This window comes from Zea mays, chromosome 3 (genome assembly GCF_902167145.1).
Source record: "Zea mays cultivar B73 chromosome 3, Zm-B73-REFERENCE-NAM-5.0, whole genome shotgun sequence".
Taxonomy (NCBI): Eukaryota; Viridiplantae; Streptophyta; class Magnoliopsida; order Poales; family Poaceae; genus Zea; species Zea mays.
The window spans coordinates 57,613,207-57,632,603 of NC_050098.1; the positions used below are offsets into that span (position 1 = coordinate 57,613,207).

At 44.0% G+C, this 19,397-nt stretch overlaps 3 protein-coding genes across 6 annotated transcripts; 2 read left to right on the forward strand and 1 right to left on the reverse strand.

Annotated features, from left to right (window-relative positions):
* The first annotated feature begins 888 nt into the window (after window positions 1–888).
* Window positions 889–7,765, forward strand: LOC100193278 (uncharacterized). Of its 3 annotated transcripts, none has more exons than XM_020549475.2 (14): window positions 889–1,194; window positions 1,447–1,758; window positions 1,924–2,039; window positions 2,745–2,888; window positions 3,002–3,123; window positions 3,291–3,426; window positions 4,796–4,892; window positions 5,001–5,101; window positions 6,126–6,289; window positions 6,475–6,546; window positions 6,642–6,758; window positions 6,833–6,928; window positions 7,013–7,134; window positions 7,313–7,765. In XM_020549475.2, the coding sequence occupies exons 2-14, from the start codon at window positions 1,502–1,504 to the stop codon at window positions 7,359–7,361; spliced, it is 1,593 nt and encodes a 530-aa protein (XP_020405064.1). In that variant the 5' UTR covers window positions 889–1,194; window positions 1,447–1,501; the 3' UTR covers window positions 7,362–7,765. The 3 variants fall into 3 exon arrangements, with proteins under 3 accessions (XP_020405064.1, XP_020405065.1, NP_001304119.1); XM_020549476.3 differs by having other exon boundaries at window positions 944–1,194; window positions 1,909–2,039; NM_001317190.1 differs by having other exon boundaries at window positions 1,002–1,194; window positions 1,921–2,039; window positions 7,313–7,710.
* A 167-nt stretch (window positions 7,766–7,932) lies between these two features.
* Window positions 7,933–14,747, forward strand: LOC100217066 (alpha/beta-Hydrolases superfamily protein). Of its 2 annotated transcripts, none has more exons than XM_008674061.4 (8): window positions 7,933–8,301; window positions 8,497–8,590; window positions 8,770–8,802; window positions 13,180–13,326; window positions 13,411–13,541; window positions 13,674–13,814; window positions 13,919–14,017; window positions 14,102–14,747. In XM_008674061.4, the coding sequence occupies exons 1-8, from the start codon at window positions 8,281–8,283 to the stop codon at window positions 14,486–14,488; spliced, it is 1,053 nt and encodes a 350-aa protein (XP_008672283.1). In that variant the 5' UTR covers window positions 7,933–8,280; the 3' UTR covers window positions 14,489–14,747. The 2 variants fall into 2 exon arrangements, with proteins under 2 accessions (XP_008672283.1, NP_001266658.2); NM_001279729.2 differs by having other exon boundaries at window positions 7,971–8,301; window positions 8,527–8,590; window positions 14,102–14,739.
* On the reverse strand, window positions 14,664–17,959 carry LOC100279339 (uncharacterized). The gene is made up of 6 exons (NM_001152360.1): window positions 17,446–17,959; window positions 16,620–16,767; window positions 15,801–15,880; window positions 15,612–15,695; window positions 15,442–15,516; window positions 14,664–15,199 (listed from the first exon to the last, which is right to left on the reverse strand). The coding sequence occupies exons 1-6, from the start codon at window positions 17,869–17,871 to the stop codon at window positions 14,882–14,884; spliced, it is 1,131 nt and encodes a 376-aa protein (NP_001145832.1). The 5' UTR covers window positions 17,872–17,959; the 3' UTR covers window positions 14,664–14,881.
* Window positions 17,960–19,397: the final 1,438 nt, after the last annotated feature.

Genomic DNA, 19,397 nt, shown 5'->3' on the forward strand with positions numbered 1-19,397 from the left:
TTCACCTTAACACAACCTCCACGGTGGCTCTACGTGTTGCCTCTAATTTCCGTCGGGAACCACACCCGATGTTTGGGGCTAAAACCATGAAAACTATTGCTAGATGGTTTTGAGGTTCAACCACTAAACCACCATATGTAGCATACTCCATAGGTGTTCCATACATTCTGGACACGCGTTCCGCCAATTCTCGACTGCATCGGCGGCATAATCCTCCTTTCCATGTCCTTGTGCCTATTGGTATCTCTATGTGTTAGCCACCACAGCTAGTTACCTTGACTTCTCCCGTCCCTCCGTTGAGTTCTAGCGCTAGTCACTTATGGCTCTCAATCCATCAGCATGAACTTGCATGGCCTTTACCGTCGTTGACTATCGTCTTTGGACTCTACATCTACACACTACAAGAAAAGACACGTTGCACACACTTACACACCAGTTAGTATCTAAGGGACTGTTCAATTCGAATTAAAGCCAGCTGTTTGAACTGCTGCAGCTGTAATTTATAGACACAAAAACACTATAAAAGTAGTAGAAGCCGATATGAATTAAAGCCAAACAAATAGGTTGTAAGACGCTAATTCGTTGACCATCATTCTTACAAACTCAAACTATAAGGGCTGGTTTGGGAACCACATTTTCTCAAGGAATTCCAATTTTTCCAAGGGAAATTAGTTCATTTTCCCTTAGGAAATTAGAATTTCATGGAAAAATGGAGTTTCCAAACTAGCCCCAAAGATATCAACCTTTGTGATTTGAATAGATATGCATTAACCGTATGTGCATAAATTGTTCAAAAATAGTATCATTTAATACAGAAAATTTTATTAAGATATGTAAAAGTAAATAGAGGAAGTACTTTAAATAAAATCATAACTTCCGTTTACTATTGGACATTCGTACGGAGGATGGCAAATACACGTAGTTATGAAAAGTCAATTGTGCCCTGGCCTTATCCACTAACGTTTCTGATCGAAACGAAGCATTCCCCCGTTCCTGTCTCTGCTTACTCACCTCTCCCATGAGACGAAGCATAAAATCAAATAGGATATGTGGGTTGGAAATAGGTCGTGAAATTGATTGAAATACCTGGGGCTTGAGCGTGATATATAGAGGGTGGTAGAGACCAAGCGACGTTGGGCGAGCGGCGCCGCCGGGGCTGCGTTGGTCCCTTCACCGGTGATGAGCATCCACCAGGTATGCTGATTCCTCCCCTTCCCTTCCAATCTTTGCGAAAACGTGCGCCCGATACCCTAATGCAAGCAGTTTGTATTCGTATCTGATCCAATTGCTAGTAGTATGCCAACTAACTTCGTCGCCCCCGCTCCCCCCCCCCCCCCCCCCCCCCCCCCCCCCCCCTCACACACACACACACACACACAAACCCAGCTATGCCAAGCATTTTATTTATTTATTCTCTCAGTCGGCTGTGCTCTCTCCACATTGCAGATACAGGAATGAACAACATTGTGTAGGCACCTCGTCCAGACATCTAAGGCGAAAAATGCTGCGCCTGCACCACCATAGTGCACCTGTCTCTCCGCACGCTGCGATTTGTCCACCGAGTAGGCTTGCTTGTTCTTGCATATGTAACAAGCCAAACAGCAGAATCACCGCTTCCCAGGGGTGGTCTTCCATAAGGCGGCGAATCACCACTGTTGCCAGTGGCCAGTCAGTACCAGGATACACACCTGATGATGGCGATCAATGCCTTGAAACAGGCAACAAGCTCTCTTTTGCTACTGTGAAGGAGGCTTTCATGTAAGACTATATATTGCACGATAGCTCTATAAAAGTTGCTTTGGTTTTCACATGTCCCTTGTTCTTTAGACTGGTAGACTACAGCTATGTTGCTCTGTAGCTTAATGTCTTACATTTCAAATGATATAGTGTGCCTTTTCTAACAATCAGATGAATAAACAGCAGCCTGAACTCTGTGGGTGTCAGAAGTGAGCTAATTCTTCTAGCTCTACCAGCAGTCTTGGGTCAAGCTATTGATCCAATAGCGCAACTTATGGAGACTGCATACATCGGTAGATTAGGTACCTCCTTTTTACTGCTATATCTTGATTCTTTTCAAAGTCTGCCAGAATGTACTTAATTCAATGTACTTCTGTTCCATTAAGTTTATTGCCACAAGCCATCCAATGTACTTAATTCTCAGTACTTCTGTTCCATTGGAAGTGGATTTTATAACTTATTACAATAATATGTTAGTGACACCCAACTCAGTGACATTATTTCTAAAAAATTCTGGTAGAAACTTACTGTAATCGCAACATTAGCTACACTACAGTATGACTGAACTCAAAGAACATTGCTGTTTCCTTCTCTATCAAGAAGACTATTTAGAATGTCACAATTGTGCTGCATATTAATACATTAAATGCCTCTTACTATCAATTTTAATTTTTATGGAGTGGGCATATTAATGCATGAACTCATCACTAGAATACTGCTATAGAGTCCGTCGTGATAACTGCTCACTTAAAGAACATATTTCTGGTCCTAATGTGGCAGTTACAGATGCACTGATGCACATCACATTATCATGTGGAAATGCACATGAGCCTGTCCTTATTCTCTAGAAGATTGTGCATTTTGTAAACTGGCACATGGATCTAGGCATGTTAAAGAATGCCCTACACACTTGCCTCCTAGTGGAAAAATAACTTGTAATCTTTACTTACTGCATGAAAGCATCTGCTACTTTTTTTCTTTCTCACCTTTTGCATATTTTCTGAAAGGTGCACTGGAATTGGCATCGGCTGGTATTGGTATATCGATTTTTAATATTGTGTCAAAGATCTTCAACATACCACTGTTGAGCATTGCAACCTCATTTGTGGCAGAGGATATTTCTAGGAGTGCTACCAAGCATCCTAGTTCAGGTAGCTGAATCGTCAGATAAATGCCGGTTTTTTAACCTCACATATAGTTATGTATCTGTTATGTGCTTGCTTTACAATTCAAGATTTGTATCTGACTTCTGATATCATTACAGGCAAATTGGAGCTGACATCTGTATCATCTGCCCTGATCTTAGCTGCTGGAATTGGTATAATGGAAGCATTAGCATTGTTCCTAGGATCAGGATTGTTTCTTAAACTAATGGGCGTGTCACCTGTATGTTTAAATTATTATTCTTATTATCATATTTTTCGCTTATAGGGAATCACCTTTTATATTGCTTTTCTACTACATTATTGGCAATGACTCTTTAACTGAATAAAAAATAAGTAATTTTGCTCCTGTTGCAGTTAGCTAGATTTCTCATACTAGTATTTATACAGGTATCTCCAATGCACAGACCTGCTAAACTCTTTCTTTCATTGAGAGCTCTCGGAGCACCTGCAAATGTGATTATGTTGGCAGTCCAAGGTATCTTTCGGGGATTCAAGGATACAAAGACTCCGGTGTTTTATATAGGTAACAACCAAGAAATACTATATATTGCAATTGCATTACCTTTCCCCTTTATGCGAAAATTGCTAAAGCCACCTATGTGTCACACTGATTTTGAGATCTCCCCAAAAGGTGTTCTTGCAAAAGCCCACCCCTGCACTTCGCCCCACTGCAAAAACCCACCCCACCGTGCCCATGCTCGGTCTATTCCACTCATGGCTGACTCCAATGGCGAAGTTAGGATGAATTGGAGGAGGGTGCACATGGCTTAAGGGTGCATGCTAATAACTTGTAGGTGGTGCATATATGGTGAAAATCTGATCTAAATCACTAGTTTTGCATTTTTTGTAGGTGCATGTGCACCCTCTTTTTTCTACCTAGCTTCGCCCCTGGCTGACTCAGCTACCTTGGTCTGTAATGGTTCTGCGTTGATGAAAACAGGCGGAATCAGCTGAATGCATGTGTGTTGGGGTGTTTCTTTTACACTGGATCTGGGTAAAGGGGTGACCCTTTGTAACAAAATGCCGGCGCAGGGGGAGGTCTCAAAACCAAACAGCCGTGAAGTGGCTTTTGCAATTTCCTCATTTTTTGTACTGGCACATGCACACTCGAAGTACGCTTTGATGCAAGTAGCATCATGTTGCCATGTAGCCAAGTTCCTGGTTTTGGATGACATATTTGTTTTGCTAGTCTTACCTGATATTATGAGCAGTTTTGTCTATTGTGATGTGGTATATCTTGTTAGCAGTTTTGTCTACTGTGATGTGGTATATCTTGTTATTCTCCCGGTGGTGGGGTCAGTCCTATTAGAGTTCTTCCTAAGGAGATGAGCAAAGGCCTTAATTCTCCAATCATTCTTGTTGCCTGGGAGATATGGAAACATAGGAGCACCATTGTCTTTGAAGGTGCCAGACCAAACATTCAGACTCTCCTTACAGTGCCTAATAAAAGCAGCCTGTGGATGCCTTCCTTGAGTTTCTCTTTAGGTCACTAGTAGTAGTCCCTGACCCTTGAGGGTGGTTGCAGGTGGGCTGGTTATGGTTTTGTCCCTTAGCTTGGAATATCATTTTGTAGTCTTGTGTGTGTCAGTGTGTTGGGAGGGGCTTCCTTCAGCGGTTCAACCTCTCTCTATTCTATATACAGTTTGTAACTTTTTTCCTTCTTATAGTGAAATGAGCCTTGTGTTGGGAGGTGCCTTGCGTTGTTCGAGAAAAAAAGAATATCTTATAATGTTCCATTCACAGTTTTATAAATCATGTTATTCCTTTTATGCTTTGAACGTGTATGCTGTTTATTTTCAAAGTTTCATTTAAACTTTATTCTTCCATACTGTCTGATGCCATACCCTGTATTCCTTTACTTCATGATTCCTGTATCTTTCCATACCCTATAGGTTTGGGCAATCTTTCTGCTGTAGCCCTTCTTCCTCTACTTATATATGGCTTTAAGCTTGGCATAACTGGTGCTGCAATTTCTACAGTTGTGTCACAGTAAGTTCCTATCAGTGCTACTATTGCAGTCAGAAATTTGGATCACTGACAAAACATTTGCTAGTTACAATTGGAGTTTATCTAACATCGTTTCCCTTCACAATGCAGGTACATTATTACAGTTCTTCTTCTTTGGTCTCTAAGTAAAAGAGCTGTTTTGCTTCCTCCGCGAATAGATCAATTAGAGTTTGGTGGATATCTAAAATCTGGTGAACTTCTGATGCAGCCACTCCACTAGTTAATGATATTTAGTAGTAGATTCATGGTGCATTCTATATGAAACTTCTTCATAATGTGTTTTTACCGGCTTTCGTAGCATCTTTTGGTATACTCATTGTTCGGTTTGTCGGAGTTTTGGATCTTTCTTGCTTGGAGCTTTGAGCTATTTTGGTTAATTTTAGAAGTTTGGCCCATTAATAACTTCATTTCTGCCAGCATCATGTATTTAATTTGGTCCAAGCAGAAAAAGGGCACTGAATGTCTATGTTCTAGATTTCTAGCGAAAGACCACATCGATCTTTATGATGTCTTTATTCTCTAGCCACTTGTATATCTTCACCATCAGCCAATCAGTTAGCTAATTGTGTCATTTTAAAATAGGTATCTGATTTTAGGAGGAATATTTATGGATCTGATTAATGCAATTAGGGCGGTGCATGGAGGTTGGACGCTTGAGCTGTCTTGTAGTGGTCGTGTCTTGTGTGTGGCACATATGTAATCTACAGTGGTGTGGAGGGAGGGGACTTTCAAGCCTCCCTCTCATGTTTTGTTTTTTTTCTTCTACCTTAATGAAATGATACGCAGTTCTCCTATTTGCAAACACTATAAAATTTGCCGTAAATGGTAAAAATCATGAGGCCAATCTATAGTGTATGGGGGTGCAAAAGGCCTTAGAAGCATTTGGCCATGATTATGTTGTTAGGCCGCTCGTTGATTTTTTTTTTGTTTTTGGCACTTTTTTCTCTTTTTTTTTGGAGCCTGACCTAATGGCCTTGTATGAGTCTTCTTATCTGATTTTTTTTTTAGTATAATGATGTGCAGCTCTCTTACAGCTTGAGGAAAAAAATAAGTTGTAAAAATTCATGACTGCAGCATATTCCTTTGAGATCTCATCATGTCAACACCTTCTGGGCACTAATAAACTCATGTTGTGTTTTTCTTTTCCTTTTTTCTTGTTTTCCTTATTGTTTTGGTATCTTTACTTTTATCATCTATGTATGCTTGGATTTGTAGGTGGAATGCTGTTGGGAAGAACTCTTTCGATTCTGCTAACTATGACCATTGGTACATCAATGGCTGCTCGGCAAGGCCCAACAGCGATGGCTGCTCATCAGATTTGTTTGCAAGTATGGCTTGCTGTATCCTTGCTTGCAGATGCATTAGCTGTTTCTGCCCAGGTATGTATGTTGCGTTCTGGAAGTCATCTGGCTGTTAAAATTGGTTTCCCTGAACTCTGCTGGTCAACTATACTGCAGGCAGAGCCTGCAAACTTCTAGAACGTACTATTATGTACCCTGAGATTGTTCCTAGCTCGTTGGTCTATCAGATGTTACAGTCCAACTAACTTTTCTTCCTCTTTTAGGCGCTGATAGCAAGCTCTTATGCAATATTGGACTACAAAAAAGTTCAAAAGACAGCAATGTTTGCGTTGCAGGTGAAATGTATTTCGCTTCATTCTATTTAAAGTTTAATCTATGCATACGGATGCACGTTTTCACTATTTTTTTTGTATGCTTTTCTCTCTTCCAGATAGGAGTGTTTAGTGGGTTAGCTTTGGCCATTGGATTGTATGCCTCATTTGGCAATATAGCTAGACTGTTTACCAGTGACCCAGAGGTCCTAACGGTTGTCAAATCTTGTGCACTGGTAAATCCTCCAACGTTATGTTAATTTCTATGTCCTCTATGTCTTTTTTTTCCTAATGTTAACTTTCGTTTCAGTTTGTCTGTGCCAGTCAGCCAATTAATGCCCTGGCCTTCATCTTTGACGGTCTACATTATGGTGTATCAGATTTTGAATATGTGGCTCAAGCTACTGTATGTTTACTAGCCCTCCAGCTTTTTCATATCCTTTTTTGTTTTGTTTTTTGTTTATTCATTTCTCGATTTTTCTTTCTATAGATCGTGGTGGGTGTTACGTCTTCACTCGTCCTGTTATGGGCTCCGTCTGTATTCGGCCTGGCTGGAGTTTGGGCTGGTTTGACTACACTCATGGGGTTGCGTATGGCTGCAGGCATCCTGAGGTGATTCTGTTTGTTAATTCTTCCTTGTACCTCGCACAATGCATTTGTGATCCTGCATTTGTTTCTATTCTATTTTATAACAAAGGAAATCGTATTATGATGTTCTGTAATCATAGGCACGTAACTTTCTCCTGCTCTGATATTAATTAGTGAACTCACTCGGAAAAAAAACACTCAGGTTGCTACAGAAAGCGGGCCCTTGGTCGTTTCTGCACGAGGAGCCATAAGCTGAGGTGTATCAACTACCAGCCTGCGCAGTTTGGAGCTGCTAACTTACTGCTGGGAGTTTACATCACTGCAAAGATTATCCGAGTGTCATGGAGGACTCGCTGAAGATGTTACCCCTGTTACTCCTCCGGCTCAGAACAAAATCTGACTTCATTGCATTTCTTAAAATCAGTCTGCTAGATGGCATGGTTTGGTTTGGATTGGTTTGGTGAAGGCGTGAGGCCCATCTGAACATCGGTGCGGCCTCTATTTTTTTTTGGCGAACTCCTTTGTATGCTATAGCAGCTGTGCAGTTTCTGTAGAAGAAAAGATACAAGGATCATTTATAGCATCGATATATGATGTATGCAACTCCTCTGAATTGTACTCGGTGTAAATTATTTTAGAACCGTTTTGTTGATTAGGTACTACGTGCATCTTCCATACCTTGCTTGCATACACGCGTGTGAATAGCAGATTACCAGCCTAGCAGTAGCAGACAAACAAGTGCTCCGAACCGTACGGTTCGGTCGGCCTGGGCCCTGGGGTCCGAATAAATGACTGGCACAGAGCATCCAGACAGCCCAATGCAATGCAATGCAATGCAATGCAAATCCCCTAGGTCTCGTGCGTGATCTCGTCTAGAAGCCCGGCCGCTGCCGACTCCCACTCCCACCCCCCAGGAGGCCAGGACAGGAACGGAGGTGCGGCCGCGTTCCCAAGTCCCAATCCAAAGCGGCGGGGGGTCCCGCGCTCGTTAATTCCCTTGCCGTATCCCCAACTATCTCGCCTCACCGTCGCCTCTCGCCGCCTGCCTCGCTTCTTCTTCGCTCACACCACGTACGATACGAGCCTCACCAGCGCCGGCGCTGTAGTGTGCAGCCCTCCTCCTGGATCTCTGCACCCTTCGGCGGCCACGCCTCGCGCGCGCGCGCGGACATGGAGGTCGAATACCACGAGGTGAGAGGAGTTCGATCGGTCTGCTCCGCGCAATGCGGCGGGCGAAGACTTATCTTCTCCTTATTTTCCGGCGCCGGCCGGGCCTTGGATCGTCCTTGCTGATCATCTCCGTTTCGGTGCGCTTCTTCTTCTTCCTCCTCCTCCTCCTTCGGTCGCGGAAACGCCATGGATGGATGGATTGGGACGGGCTAGCAGGAGTACGTGCGGAGCTCGAGAGGCGTGCAGCTCTTCACCTGCGGCTGGCTGCCCGCTGCCGCATCGCCCAAGGCGCTCGTCTTCCTCTGCCACGGTAGTAATCAAGCCACACCGCTGCAGGCTGCTGCACTGCACGCGTTGTTGAGCTTAGCTGTTTCCTGTTTCAGTTACTACTATACCTGTTATCTTTCCATTGCGTTGGTGTCGTTTCTCATTAACAGCTCTTTCGGTTACTACTCGTTCTCATTGCGTTGGTGTCGTTTCTCGCCGCAGGCTACGGCATGGAGTGCAGTGGCTTCATGAGAGGTACGTACGTACCATCTGCTCCATCTACTTTGGTGTTGCGTTTTCTTTTGCTTCCTTTCTTTTTAATCTCCATTTTTTTGGATAAAAATGGCAGAAAGATCAGTATATACGTGCACATTTTTTTTCTCTGAGAAAGTTATTATATCATAAAAGAAAGTAGTCGTACATGCGTCGCCCTTTGTATTCAATTCTCTGCCTTTGTAGGCAATTGATGAGCGTAGTACTAGTAGCTATTCCAACGCAGTAACAAGCTTGAAATACCGTAACGACATTGGTAGATATATACTGCAGAAACGGCCGCTGTTGTGTTAGCTACTTTCAGACTTTGTCTGCAACGGTGGAGAAGAATAAAAATAGTAATTTATCTTATTACTAGTATTTAGGGGGCGTTTGGTTTCTAGGGACTAATGTTTAGTCACTTCATTTTGTTCCATTTTAGTATATAAATTGACAAATATAGAAACTAAAATAGAGTTTTAATTTCTATATTTGATAATTTTGTAACTAAAGTGGAATAAAATGTAGGGACTAAAAATTAGTCCCTAGAAACCAAACACCCCCTTAGTCCTACACGTAGTATACTCCTTGGTCCTACATATAGTATACTCAGTTTCTTAGAATACGTGAAATCTTTTGTCTATTTGGTCGTAGCTAGATATTTTCGTTTTTCCCACATTTTCATTTTCTATCGGTATAGAAAGAGAGTGAATCTAGCTAGTGAAATAACTAGCCATTAGTGTAAATATAGTGATTTAATGCCATCCCGGTCCTGCGCGGCGAGAAGTATCCATGGTGCAAGTACCCCTGCTACCTGAAAGGGAAGACAATATGAGCAGTTACTACGACTCGACAGTGCCGCTGCGCCTCCGCATTCAAAACGCCGTCCCGGGTAGGTCGTCTCGATTCAAAGCACCGCTCCTCCGATCCTACCTAATCGTTTGGCTCGTCTTCTTCACCTTCGTCATTCATGCATGGCTAATAGTACTTAATAGTACGTGAGAGACGGGTGACAGATGTCTAGATCCGACTGTTTAGACTGATGCAACTGACAAACACCGTAGAAATAGTTAGAAGTTCATACGGATTAAATAATCCAAGCGAATAGCCTCGTGTTCCTGGTTAGGTTCGCAGCTTCGGAACGGCTGTTCATCGTCTTGTCAAGCTCTCCTCATTAATTAATTGCCTTACAGATAAAAACTAACGAGTGGCTGAAAACTACATGCTGCTCGCATGTACGCTTTGGCATACGTATCACGTCCTGATCGATCTGATGCTTGCTTTCTTCTAGCCGCCGGAGCTTTCGCCGGCCGCTTTCCCCCATCTAGCTAGCTAGTAGACTGTATAGACGTTGGTGTTGTTGATGACCCACCAAACCTACATGCATCCGGCCTCTAGCAACCTACCTACCAAACTAGCTAGGGCAGTCAGTCCCTGTCAAAGATCTAGACCCAAACCAAGACCGTTTATTTTCTTTACTCGCCGATCGCCGCCGCTGATTGGAACACGACCACCGTACGTACCGATCGTCGGCGAGAGGGGACGCTTGGACCGGTGAGCTGCCCCCGACCAACCACCCACCACCGGCCGGCCGGGTTGCCATCACCCCCGCAATAAGCGGCGCCTGCTCCTTCGTTCGTGTGTACTTTGGATCCCGTTTCGCGGGTTGTGCAGGCGCTATATGAGAGAGCACAGCGGTTGTCAGTGGTCACTACTCACCATCAGTACTCGTCCTCTTAGTTATGTTTTCAGATGTACATATGTACTCTTTAGTGCTAGTTTGATAACCTCATTTTTAAGAAATTTTTATTTTCTCAAAGTAAATTAGTTTATTTTCAGAAATCTATTAAAAAAATAGAGTTTCTAAACTCATTTTTCTAACATCCCATTTGGATCCTCGGAATTGAATTTCATTATAATAATAGTAATTTAGAATAAAATCAATTAAGTTAATATGGTTTTATGTGAAATATGTTTCTATATTATTATTAGCAATATGCGGAGTGAGCCGAAGAGTGTCTTATAAGTTGTGGATTATAAAATATATTCGTTGATACATAAAATCATTTTCCATGTTCTACCCCATAAATTTAAGATAGGTTTATATTTTAAATTTGGAAAATGGTGGAATGTGAAATTCCAAGCAAAATAGACTTCTTTATTAAGTAAATCCAATTTCTCCAAAATGAATAGATCCAAACTGCCCGTAAAGGTTTTTCTTTTTCCAAGGAAAATTAGTTCATTTTCCCTTAAAAAAATAGAAATCTCTTGAGAAAATATAGTTGCCAAACTAGCCCTTAGTTTAGTCCTCATTTTTCGGATGGATTTTGCTGATACATGAAACTAAGTAGGACCGACGTATTACTTGGTAGGAGTAACATCGAAGTTGTGAGACTATTTCCGGCAGCTTACCCATCCCCATACCCCCATATTCAAACTCCACTCCGAGAACAGTACATTCTACAGTGCAGAATAGTGCAAAAATAGTGTTTTGATAAACTATAGGTAGGCTGCTGGACGCAGTATTAGTGCCTCTCTAGATCAAATGGACTAAATTTTAGTCCTGTCACATCAGATGTTTAAATACTAGTTAAAGTATTAAATATAGTCTACTTCAAAACTAATTATACAAACAAAGGTTAAATGGTATAAGACAAGTCTAATTAATCCATAATTTACTCATGTGATGCTACAGTAAATATATTTCTAATAATGAATTAATTAGGCTTAATAAATTGGTCTCGTCGTTTAGTCTCTATCTATATAACTAGATTATATTTGATACTCATAATTGGTATTCAAACATCTGATGTGACATATACTAAATTTTAGGTAGGGGAGCTAAACATCCCCTTAATAATCATTTATATACTCGCTTCGTCTACATGAGTTTGTTTTTTCTATGTTTGTCCTAAGTCGAACTATTAATACTTTGACCAACAATATATTTGATTAAATTAAATTATTTTAATCTAAAGAAATTACATATTATAATAGTTCAACGATAAATCTAGTAAGTTTATTTTTACGCTGTATAATCTTATAAAATATATGATATAGCCGATCAAAGTTTGAATTAGAACAAAACTAAAAAAGATAAATGTAGGGACTACATAACGTTAGGTTAGTCATGTAGACTCTTGAACAAGGAGCTTCTAGAAGCTGATGATGATCGACGATGGTCTAATAAGGTTATTTCCAACAACGATCTGTAAAAGCTCCTGTCCTCTAAATATAGAGGTTTGTCAGATCCTTTATCCCTCCAATAAGAGACTCTAAAAGGTTCTCTAAAATTTAGAGGACGCCATGTATGCGCTATGTATAGAGGATGTACGGTGGTGCTCTATACATATTTCTGTGCACGTGCTGGCGAGCAGTAAAAAATAATATAGAATATTAAATCTGGTAATACTGTTGATATAGAGGATGAAATTTATGGGATATTGCTGGAGATGAAGAAGATATAGAGTACAAAATCTTTTAGAAAGTGCTGGAAAGGACAAAAAATATTCTTTTAGACTATCTCCAGCAACGTCCTCTATATACATCCTCTATATCCGTCCTTTACATTCTTCTCTAAAAGATTTCATCTCCTATATCTACTTTCTCTCCAACAACGTCCTTTAAATCATGTCCTCTATATGTAAATACCTATATTAAAGACATTTTTAATTTTTTAATTTTTGTACCTACATATTTGTCATACTCTCAAATATATTTTACATATTTTAGTTTTATTAAACCGGTTATTTAAAGTATTCAAATAGATAGAGAATCGTTTAGAGAAACTCTACGTATAGAGGATCCAACAACGTTCACTAAATTTAGAGGACCGTTTAGAGGACGTTGCTGGAGGGAGTAGAGGACGTCATCGTCCTCTAAATTTAGAGTACAGGACCCTTTAGAGGGTCTTGTTGATGAAATTTAGGGGCTGGAGACAGCCTGAGATCAGAGCATAGAGCGGTGGCCGATCGAGCCTTAACTGCGGCGTGGAGGTTGCAGTGATGACGATGGACGCACAGCAGCACAGAAATGGCGGGAATGCCCAACCATGTATAGGCCAGGGTGGACAGGCCTCATTTATAGTGAATTGAAGGCCTTACTTAGGCCTCCTCCACCTTCCCTGCTGCTGCTATGTCGTCTAGGGTGTTCGTTGTTTTCAAGGCTACCTCCCCAACTCCCATCCACATACTAATATTATTGCAATTTTGGCTTTGGCTTGTTGTAATCATGTCTGTCTGTGTGTGAACTAATTAAAGGGTTTATCATTATATACTTTTACAAAATTAACCTGCGTAAAATCAAGTGTTATTCGATTGATCCTCATTCTAGCTGTTCCTCAATAACACGGGTGCGTGGTCGACGACCGAACGAGTGCAGAATGCGGCGTGCGGCTGGCGGCGGCCGGGTACGGCGTGTTCGGGATGGACTACGAGGGCCACGGCAAGTCGATGGGCGCGCGCTGCTACATCCGCAGTTTCCGCCGCCTCGTCGACGACTGCGGCCATTTCTTCAAGTCCGTCTGCGGTGGGTCCTGTATTTCCCGATCAGACCACACTCTCTCTCTGATACCGGCTCTCTGAACCCTGTTTTTTTCCTGCCTCGACGCAGAGCTTGAGGAGTACCGGGGCAAGAGCCGGTTCCTGTACGGCGAGTCCATGGGTGGCGCGGTGGCGCTGCTGCTGCACACCGAGGACCCCGCCTTCTGGGACGGCGCCGTCCTCGTGGCGCCCATGTGCAAGGTCAGCGAGCGAGAGTGCTCGTCTCGATCTTCTGCTTATTACTCGTCTTCACTGCATGATCTGATGATCAGTGTCAGTCGCGTGCTTGTTTCTTGCCTGAACTGTAAACTCTTGCATTATATCTGTTTCCAGATATCGGAGAAGGTGAAGCCGCACCCTCTGGTGATCACGCTCCTGACGCAGGTGGAGGACGTGATCCCCAGGTGGAAGATCGTGCCCACCAAGCAGGACGTCATCGACGCCGCCTTCAAGGACCCCGTCAAGCGTGAAAAGGTCAGTCAGCCATCGACGACTGCCTTGCTTTCCACTCCAGTGGGAAAAATGGTATTGTCAGGCTCAAAGGAACGCTCTTACGATGCTCCTGCCATGCCATGCAGATCAGGAGGAACCAGCTGATCTACCAGGACAAGCCGCGGCTCAAGACTGCGTTGGAGATGCTCAGGACCAGCATGTACATAGAAGACAGCTTGTCACAGGTACGTACACCCGTCTTACGTGAGCAGTCTAAACCCGTCCGTCGTCGGCGCAGGAGAACTCTGGTTCTGAATGTTTGGGCGCAGGTGACGCTGCCGTTCTTCGTCCTGCACGGCGAGGCCGACACGGTGACGGACCCGGAGGTGAGCCGCGCGCTGTACGAGCGTTCGGCCAGCGCCGACAAGACCATCAAGCTGTACCCGGGGATGTGGCACGGCCTCACCGCCGGGGAGCCCGACGAGAACGTGGAGGCCATCTTCTCCGACATCGTGTCCTGGCTCAACCACCGCAGCCGGAGCTGGGCCGTGGAGGAACGCCATATGACCAGGAAGCTGGCGCCAGCTCCGGCCAAGTCCATCGAAGGCCACGGCACCGTGGACGGCAAAGTGCACACACAACAAGGGCGCCCTCGGCGGCGCCAGGGCTTCCTCTGCGGGCTTGCCGGCCGGACGCATCACCACGCGGAGATGTGAAAGATAGAATCGCCGTCTCGGTCCCGGATCAGATGGGCGCCTGCTTTCTTCAACCATGGCAAATAAAGGAATGATGACCTGCGGTTTATAATATAGAGGTCTTATTATGCTTGTCAAAGTTATGTATGACCAATCATTCCCAGTCTGGTGCAGATTCAAACTCATGCTCAGATATATGTAATGTAAGATTATAACGCTATTAGCATTCTGGATAACCCGTTAACAATGACATTACAAAATGGTACGTCGTTACATAGTATAGCGTGCCAGGCTATTTTCCGTACTTTAACAAACATTTATATCCCTATATAACAACTACGTATAGAGCACAGCGCCAAAACTGTATCAAGTCATATACCATACAAACGTGTCACTTCAACAAGTTTTGAGCACTTAAGAAAGGCCACCAGCTGACTCGGTGGACCCTTCCTGGTCCCCGAAGATACGTTTGCGGAAGTCAGTGACCATGCGGGGAAGGCCCTCACGGAGGGGAACCTTGGGCTCCCAGCCGAGGAGCTCTTTCGCGCGGCTGATGTCAGGCTTGCGCTTGTGCGGATCATCTGCGGTGTTCGGACGGAACTCGATGTGCGCCTCTGGGTCGATGGTGTCCTGGACCACCTTAGCCAGCTCCAGCATGCTGAATTCTCCAGGGTTGCCGAGGTTGAACGGCCCAATGTGCTCCCCTTCCATGAGCTTCATCAGCCCTTCCACCTGCGGAAAAATAGGTGACACCAGTAGAACCAAAAGAATCGGGTAGTGGAACAGAGGCGTGACTGATACTCATCACGAAGCATGATTTCTGAATAACTACATGTCTTGGCAAGAAATGACTGACAGACAGATCTTTGGTGGATCATAAATATGCACTCATATGACGCAAATTGTATATGTCGGGGAATTTGGTATTGGCAGGTTTGTGCAAATGCCCCTTTAGTAGTGATAGAGTGACTCACCAAATCTGAGACATATTGAAAGCTCCTAGTCTGCTTGCCATCACCATAGACTGTCAAAGGCTCCTTCCTCAGCGCCTGAAAAACATAATTCATAATGACCATCTTGTTGCCAAAATACAAAGTGCATATGCGTTAAGACCTTCAAAGAGGAGGCTGAAGCTGGTGGCTACCTGAGCAACGAAATTACTGACAACACGGCCGTCATCAATGCACATGCGAGGACCATATGTGTTAAAGATCCGGGCAATCCTTACCTAAGTAAAGGGAAGAAAAAAAAAACGAGCTAACATAGTTGTACTATAGCCCACAAAAGTTAATCTGAATGCTATTGATACCAAACATTTGGATGGCACAAAAACCTCAAGGTTGGCACCACGATGGTAGTCCATGGTTAATGTTTCAGCTGTACGCTTTCCCTCATCATAGCAGCTCCTGACACCTATCATTAAAACAGAAGTATTTTTCATGAATAAAAAAACGCTTTAAGAGTGCACAAAATCAAACAGTATGTAACAAAATACGAAAAGGCTCCCATTAGGATATGGCCAGATGTTCCTGTCAAGATCATCTCCTGTTCTTTTCAACCTCTTGATTCCTCTCTCGTGCTCATTGGTTCACTAGTTTTGTTAAACTAAGCTGACATAGTGTGGTTTTATCCTATCCTTCCTTTTTTGGAGAGGGACCCACATAATGGCTATCCTGCCTGGAACTAATTCACCAACCAAAAGTGCCCACTTGCACAAGAAAGACACAAAGCATGTATGTCAACCAAATTGCAAATCCACAACCAACAATTCCCAGCATTTCTAATTCCAGCTAAACATCTCTTTGCCCAACAGTTCATAGGAGCAGTAGGTTCACAATCAACAATTTCCCAGCATTTCTAATTCCAGCTAAACGTCTCTTTGCCCAAAGAGCAGTAGCTTCACAACTAATGAGCAAAGAATAGTGCTATCTATTAAAGGGACATTTGAATATCATGTTCCTAAGAAAAGAAACACTTGCTAAAAGAGAAACACAGATACTGTGTTGACAATCAGGTGGCCAAAATTAATGCCAGCAATGAGGATATCCCTGTAGTTTCCACTAATATCCTATGATAGACTCAATGGATCTGTTTGATGGGACTATTGCATTACAGAATTTGCAAAAAAAATAAAATGAAGAAGAGTTGTTACCTATAGGGTTGACATTGCCCCAATAGGTTTCCACCTGAGGGTGCTGGAGGGGATCACCATAAACCTCACTGGTGCTTGTAAGTAGGAACCTTGCCCCAATCCTCTTGGCCAATCCAAGCATGTTCAGTGTCCCAACAACATTTGTCTTGTGCCATCTCAAAAGTTAAAGTTCACAACAACATTTCAAAAAGATAGAGCAAGCACTAACATCAGTTTTCTTCTTCGACGTTATGACTATTTGAGGATCTAGTTTGGTAGCTAGGCACTCAGGCTACACCTCCCCTAGCACTACTAGTTGGAAAATAAGAAAGCCATATGACAGTGAAGTGAGAGATACACAACATTATTATAGTCTTTGCAGCTACAATCAAAACTTTTCAACAGCTCAACTAGGTTCAAAGTCTACTGCAGCTTTGACCTTTACTCCCATTACAAGTTATAAAAACCTGAAGCAATGATATCATTAAAATTATAATTAGCAGGCAACCCTATCCGAGATCACCAGTTGGTGATCCAATAACATTTCTTCAGAGCAATACAACCATATAACTTTGTATGCAGGAAGGAAACACCGACCCTCAAATGCTCTACTTTTACCAACCCTCATTCTAAAATGTATCTTCACCTTCAAAAATAAAATAATAAAACCTATATAAGACATCCGAAACAAACAAAATTAAACCATAAACAAAAGCTAACACAAAACAACACAGCAATGAATTGAGTCACAGGCTCACAGCCATCAATCATTAAGATCATAACCAATAAAACGAAACTAAATTTGGATTAGCATTCATATTGAGATGAAGCAACCGAGTAAGGATATGATGGTCTTGATGGGGTTGTACTTGTAGTGCACGGGGCTGGCTGGACAGGCAAGGTGGTAGATCTGGTCGACCTCGAGCAGTATGGGCTCGACGACGTCGTGGCGGATCACCTCGAACCTGGGGTTCTGGAGATGGTGCGCCACGTTGCCCTTGCGCCCCGTGAAGAAGTTATCCACCACAATCACGCTGTCGCCGCGCTCCAACAGCCGGTCCACCAGGTGGCTCCCCACGAACCCGGCGCCGCCCGTCACGAGCACCCGCAGCGCGCGCCGACGCAGCCCCAGGGGAACCTTCCCGCCGACGGACTCGCGGAAGGACGGGTGCCCGCTGACGGCAAGGTGGTTGAAGCCGACCGACGCGGCGGGTTCGGACGGAGATAAAGTGGAGGGGGAAGAGAAGGTGAAGATAGCGGCAGCGAAGAGCATGCCGGCGAGGGCGAAGACGGGGCGGTGCTCGGCGGCGGCGTAGCGCGCGGCGCGGGCGAGCCAGGAGAGCGGCTTGGAGGACTTCGGGGAGTATTCCCCACCGTTGGAGGCGGAGCCTGGCGCCACGCTGCCGCCGCGGTACGTCAGCTCCGACGCCATCTCCGGCGAATGGCCTGGATGTAAATTTGAGTTGGGGCTTTGGACCAGATCGTGAAGTAGTAGTATGGAGGGAGGAGTCGGCATTGACGAGATGGTTTATATCGTGTGTCATGCGTGAGACGAACGACCTGTTCGTTGAAATGATATGAGACGTTGGATCAGTGATGAACGGTAGACCCGTTGATCTGACGGTGCTGTCAACCTCCACCGGCTTTCCACCTCACCTTCACGAGTCACGACCTCACCAACAAGGAAACAGAGTTGCCAAAGAATTGAAGTTGGATTTCGACTAACCAAACGGCCAAACTTGCTGTGCGAGAATCACGGATGTTTTCATGTTATTACTAGGCGAGGGTGAGTAGCTGTGAATTGCAACGGAAACATATAATACCATGATAACATATATACAAGATGTGTCTTATATTGTTATAAGAAAATGTTTCATAATCCATTTGTGATCCTAGCTATACATAAATTTTGTTATTTTAATTTAGTTGTTTCACTACTACATTGCAACCATCAGACTTTGATATATGTCACAATTTGCATGGTCTCATCATTGGAGAGCACGTGTCACACCTGCCGGTAGAAGTTCCGTCATACATCGTTAGTCATCAGACACGCACCATCATACACGCTTGCTTAAATAAAAAGGCAATTGTGTGTTTGCGAAGAGAATTAAAGGTAGCCCGGCAAAAAAGCTACCCCGACGATGGCGAGTGGTCATTGTTGTCGGTCCTCCTCTACGTCATTTCCGACGCCGAGATGATGCCATAATCCTTGATATAGTAGTCGTCGAACGTGCGTGACATGGTGAGTACCGATGACTCTTGGCTGGACTGCCAAATGAAGTGCACCCCAGGCTCATCAGCGAGGTAGTACACCTGGTCGTTGCACCACCGGATGTACTACTCCTCTACATACATCTTGTTCGAGGACACTCACACAACATCAACGATGGTCGTCATCCCAGCGCACAAGAATTCATGGCCGATCAGTACCGACTTACGTGGCAGGTTGGGCTTCAGGTGGATGATGAGTTGGACGGCGTGATGTCACCGTCGTCGGTTGCGGTCAACAACCCGAGAGTCGTCGGCATTAGTGACGACCATAAGGTCCCCCTGTTTGACGATGGACAGCGCGGTGCAGCCGCTCTAGACCGCGTCCAAGCGGCGGCTGTGTCGGAGCTTGCCGTACACAGCGGCGCATACGACCACGTAGGACTGCTTCCAGAGGTCGAACTGACAGTCGCCAAGCTTCTTCTCGTCGTCGATGAGCGACGCCAACGCGAGCGTCTCGTGCTAGTGGTGTTTGTTCGAGGTTTCCAAGTAAGAAACATGGATTCATCTTTGGCATTGGTTTATGAA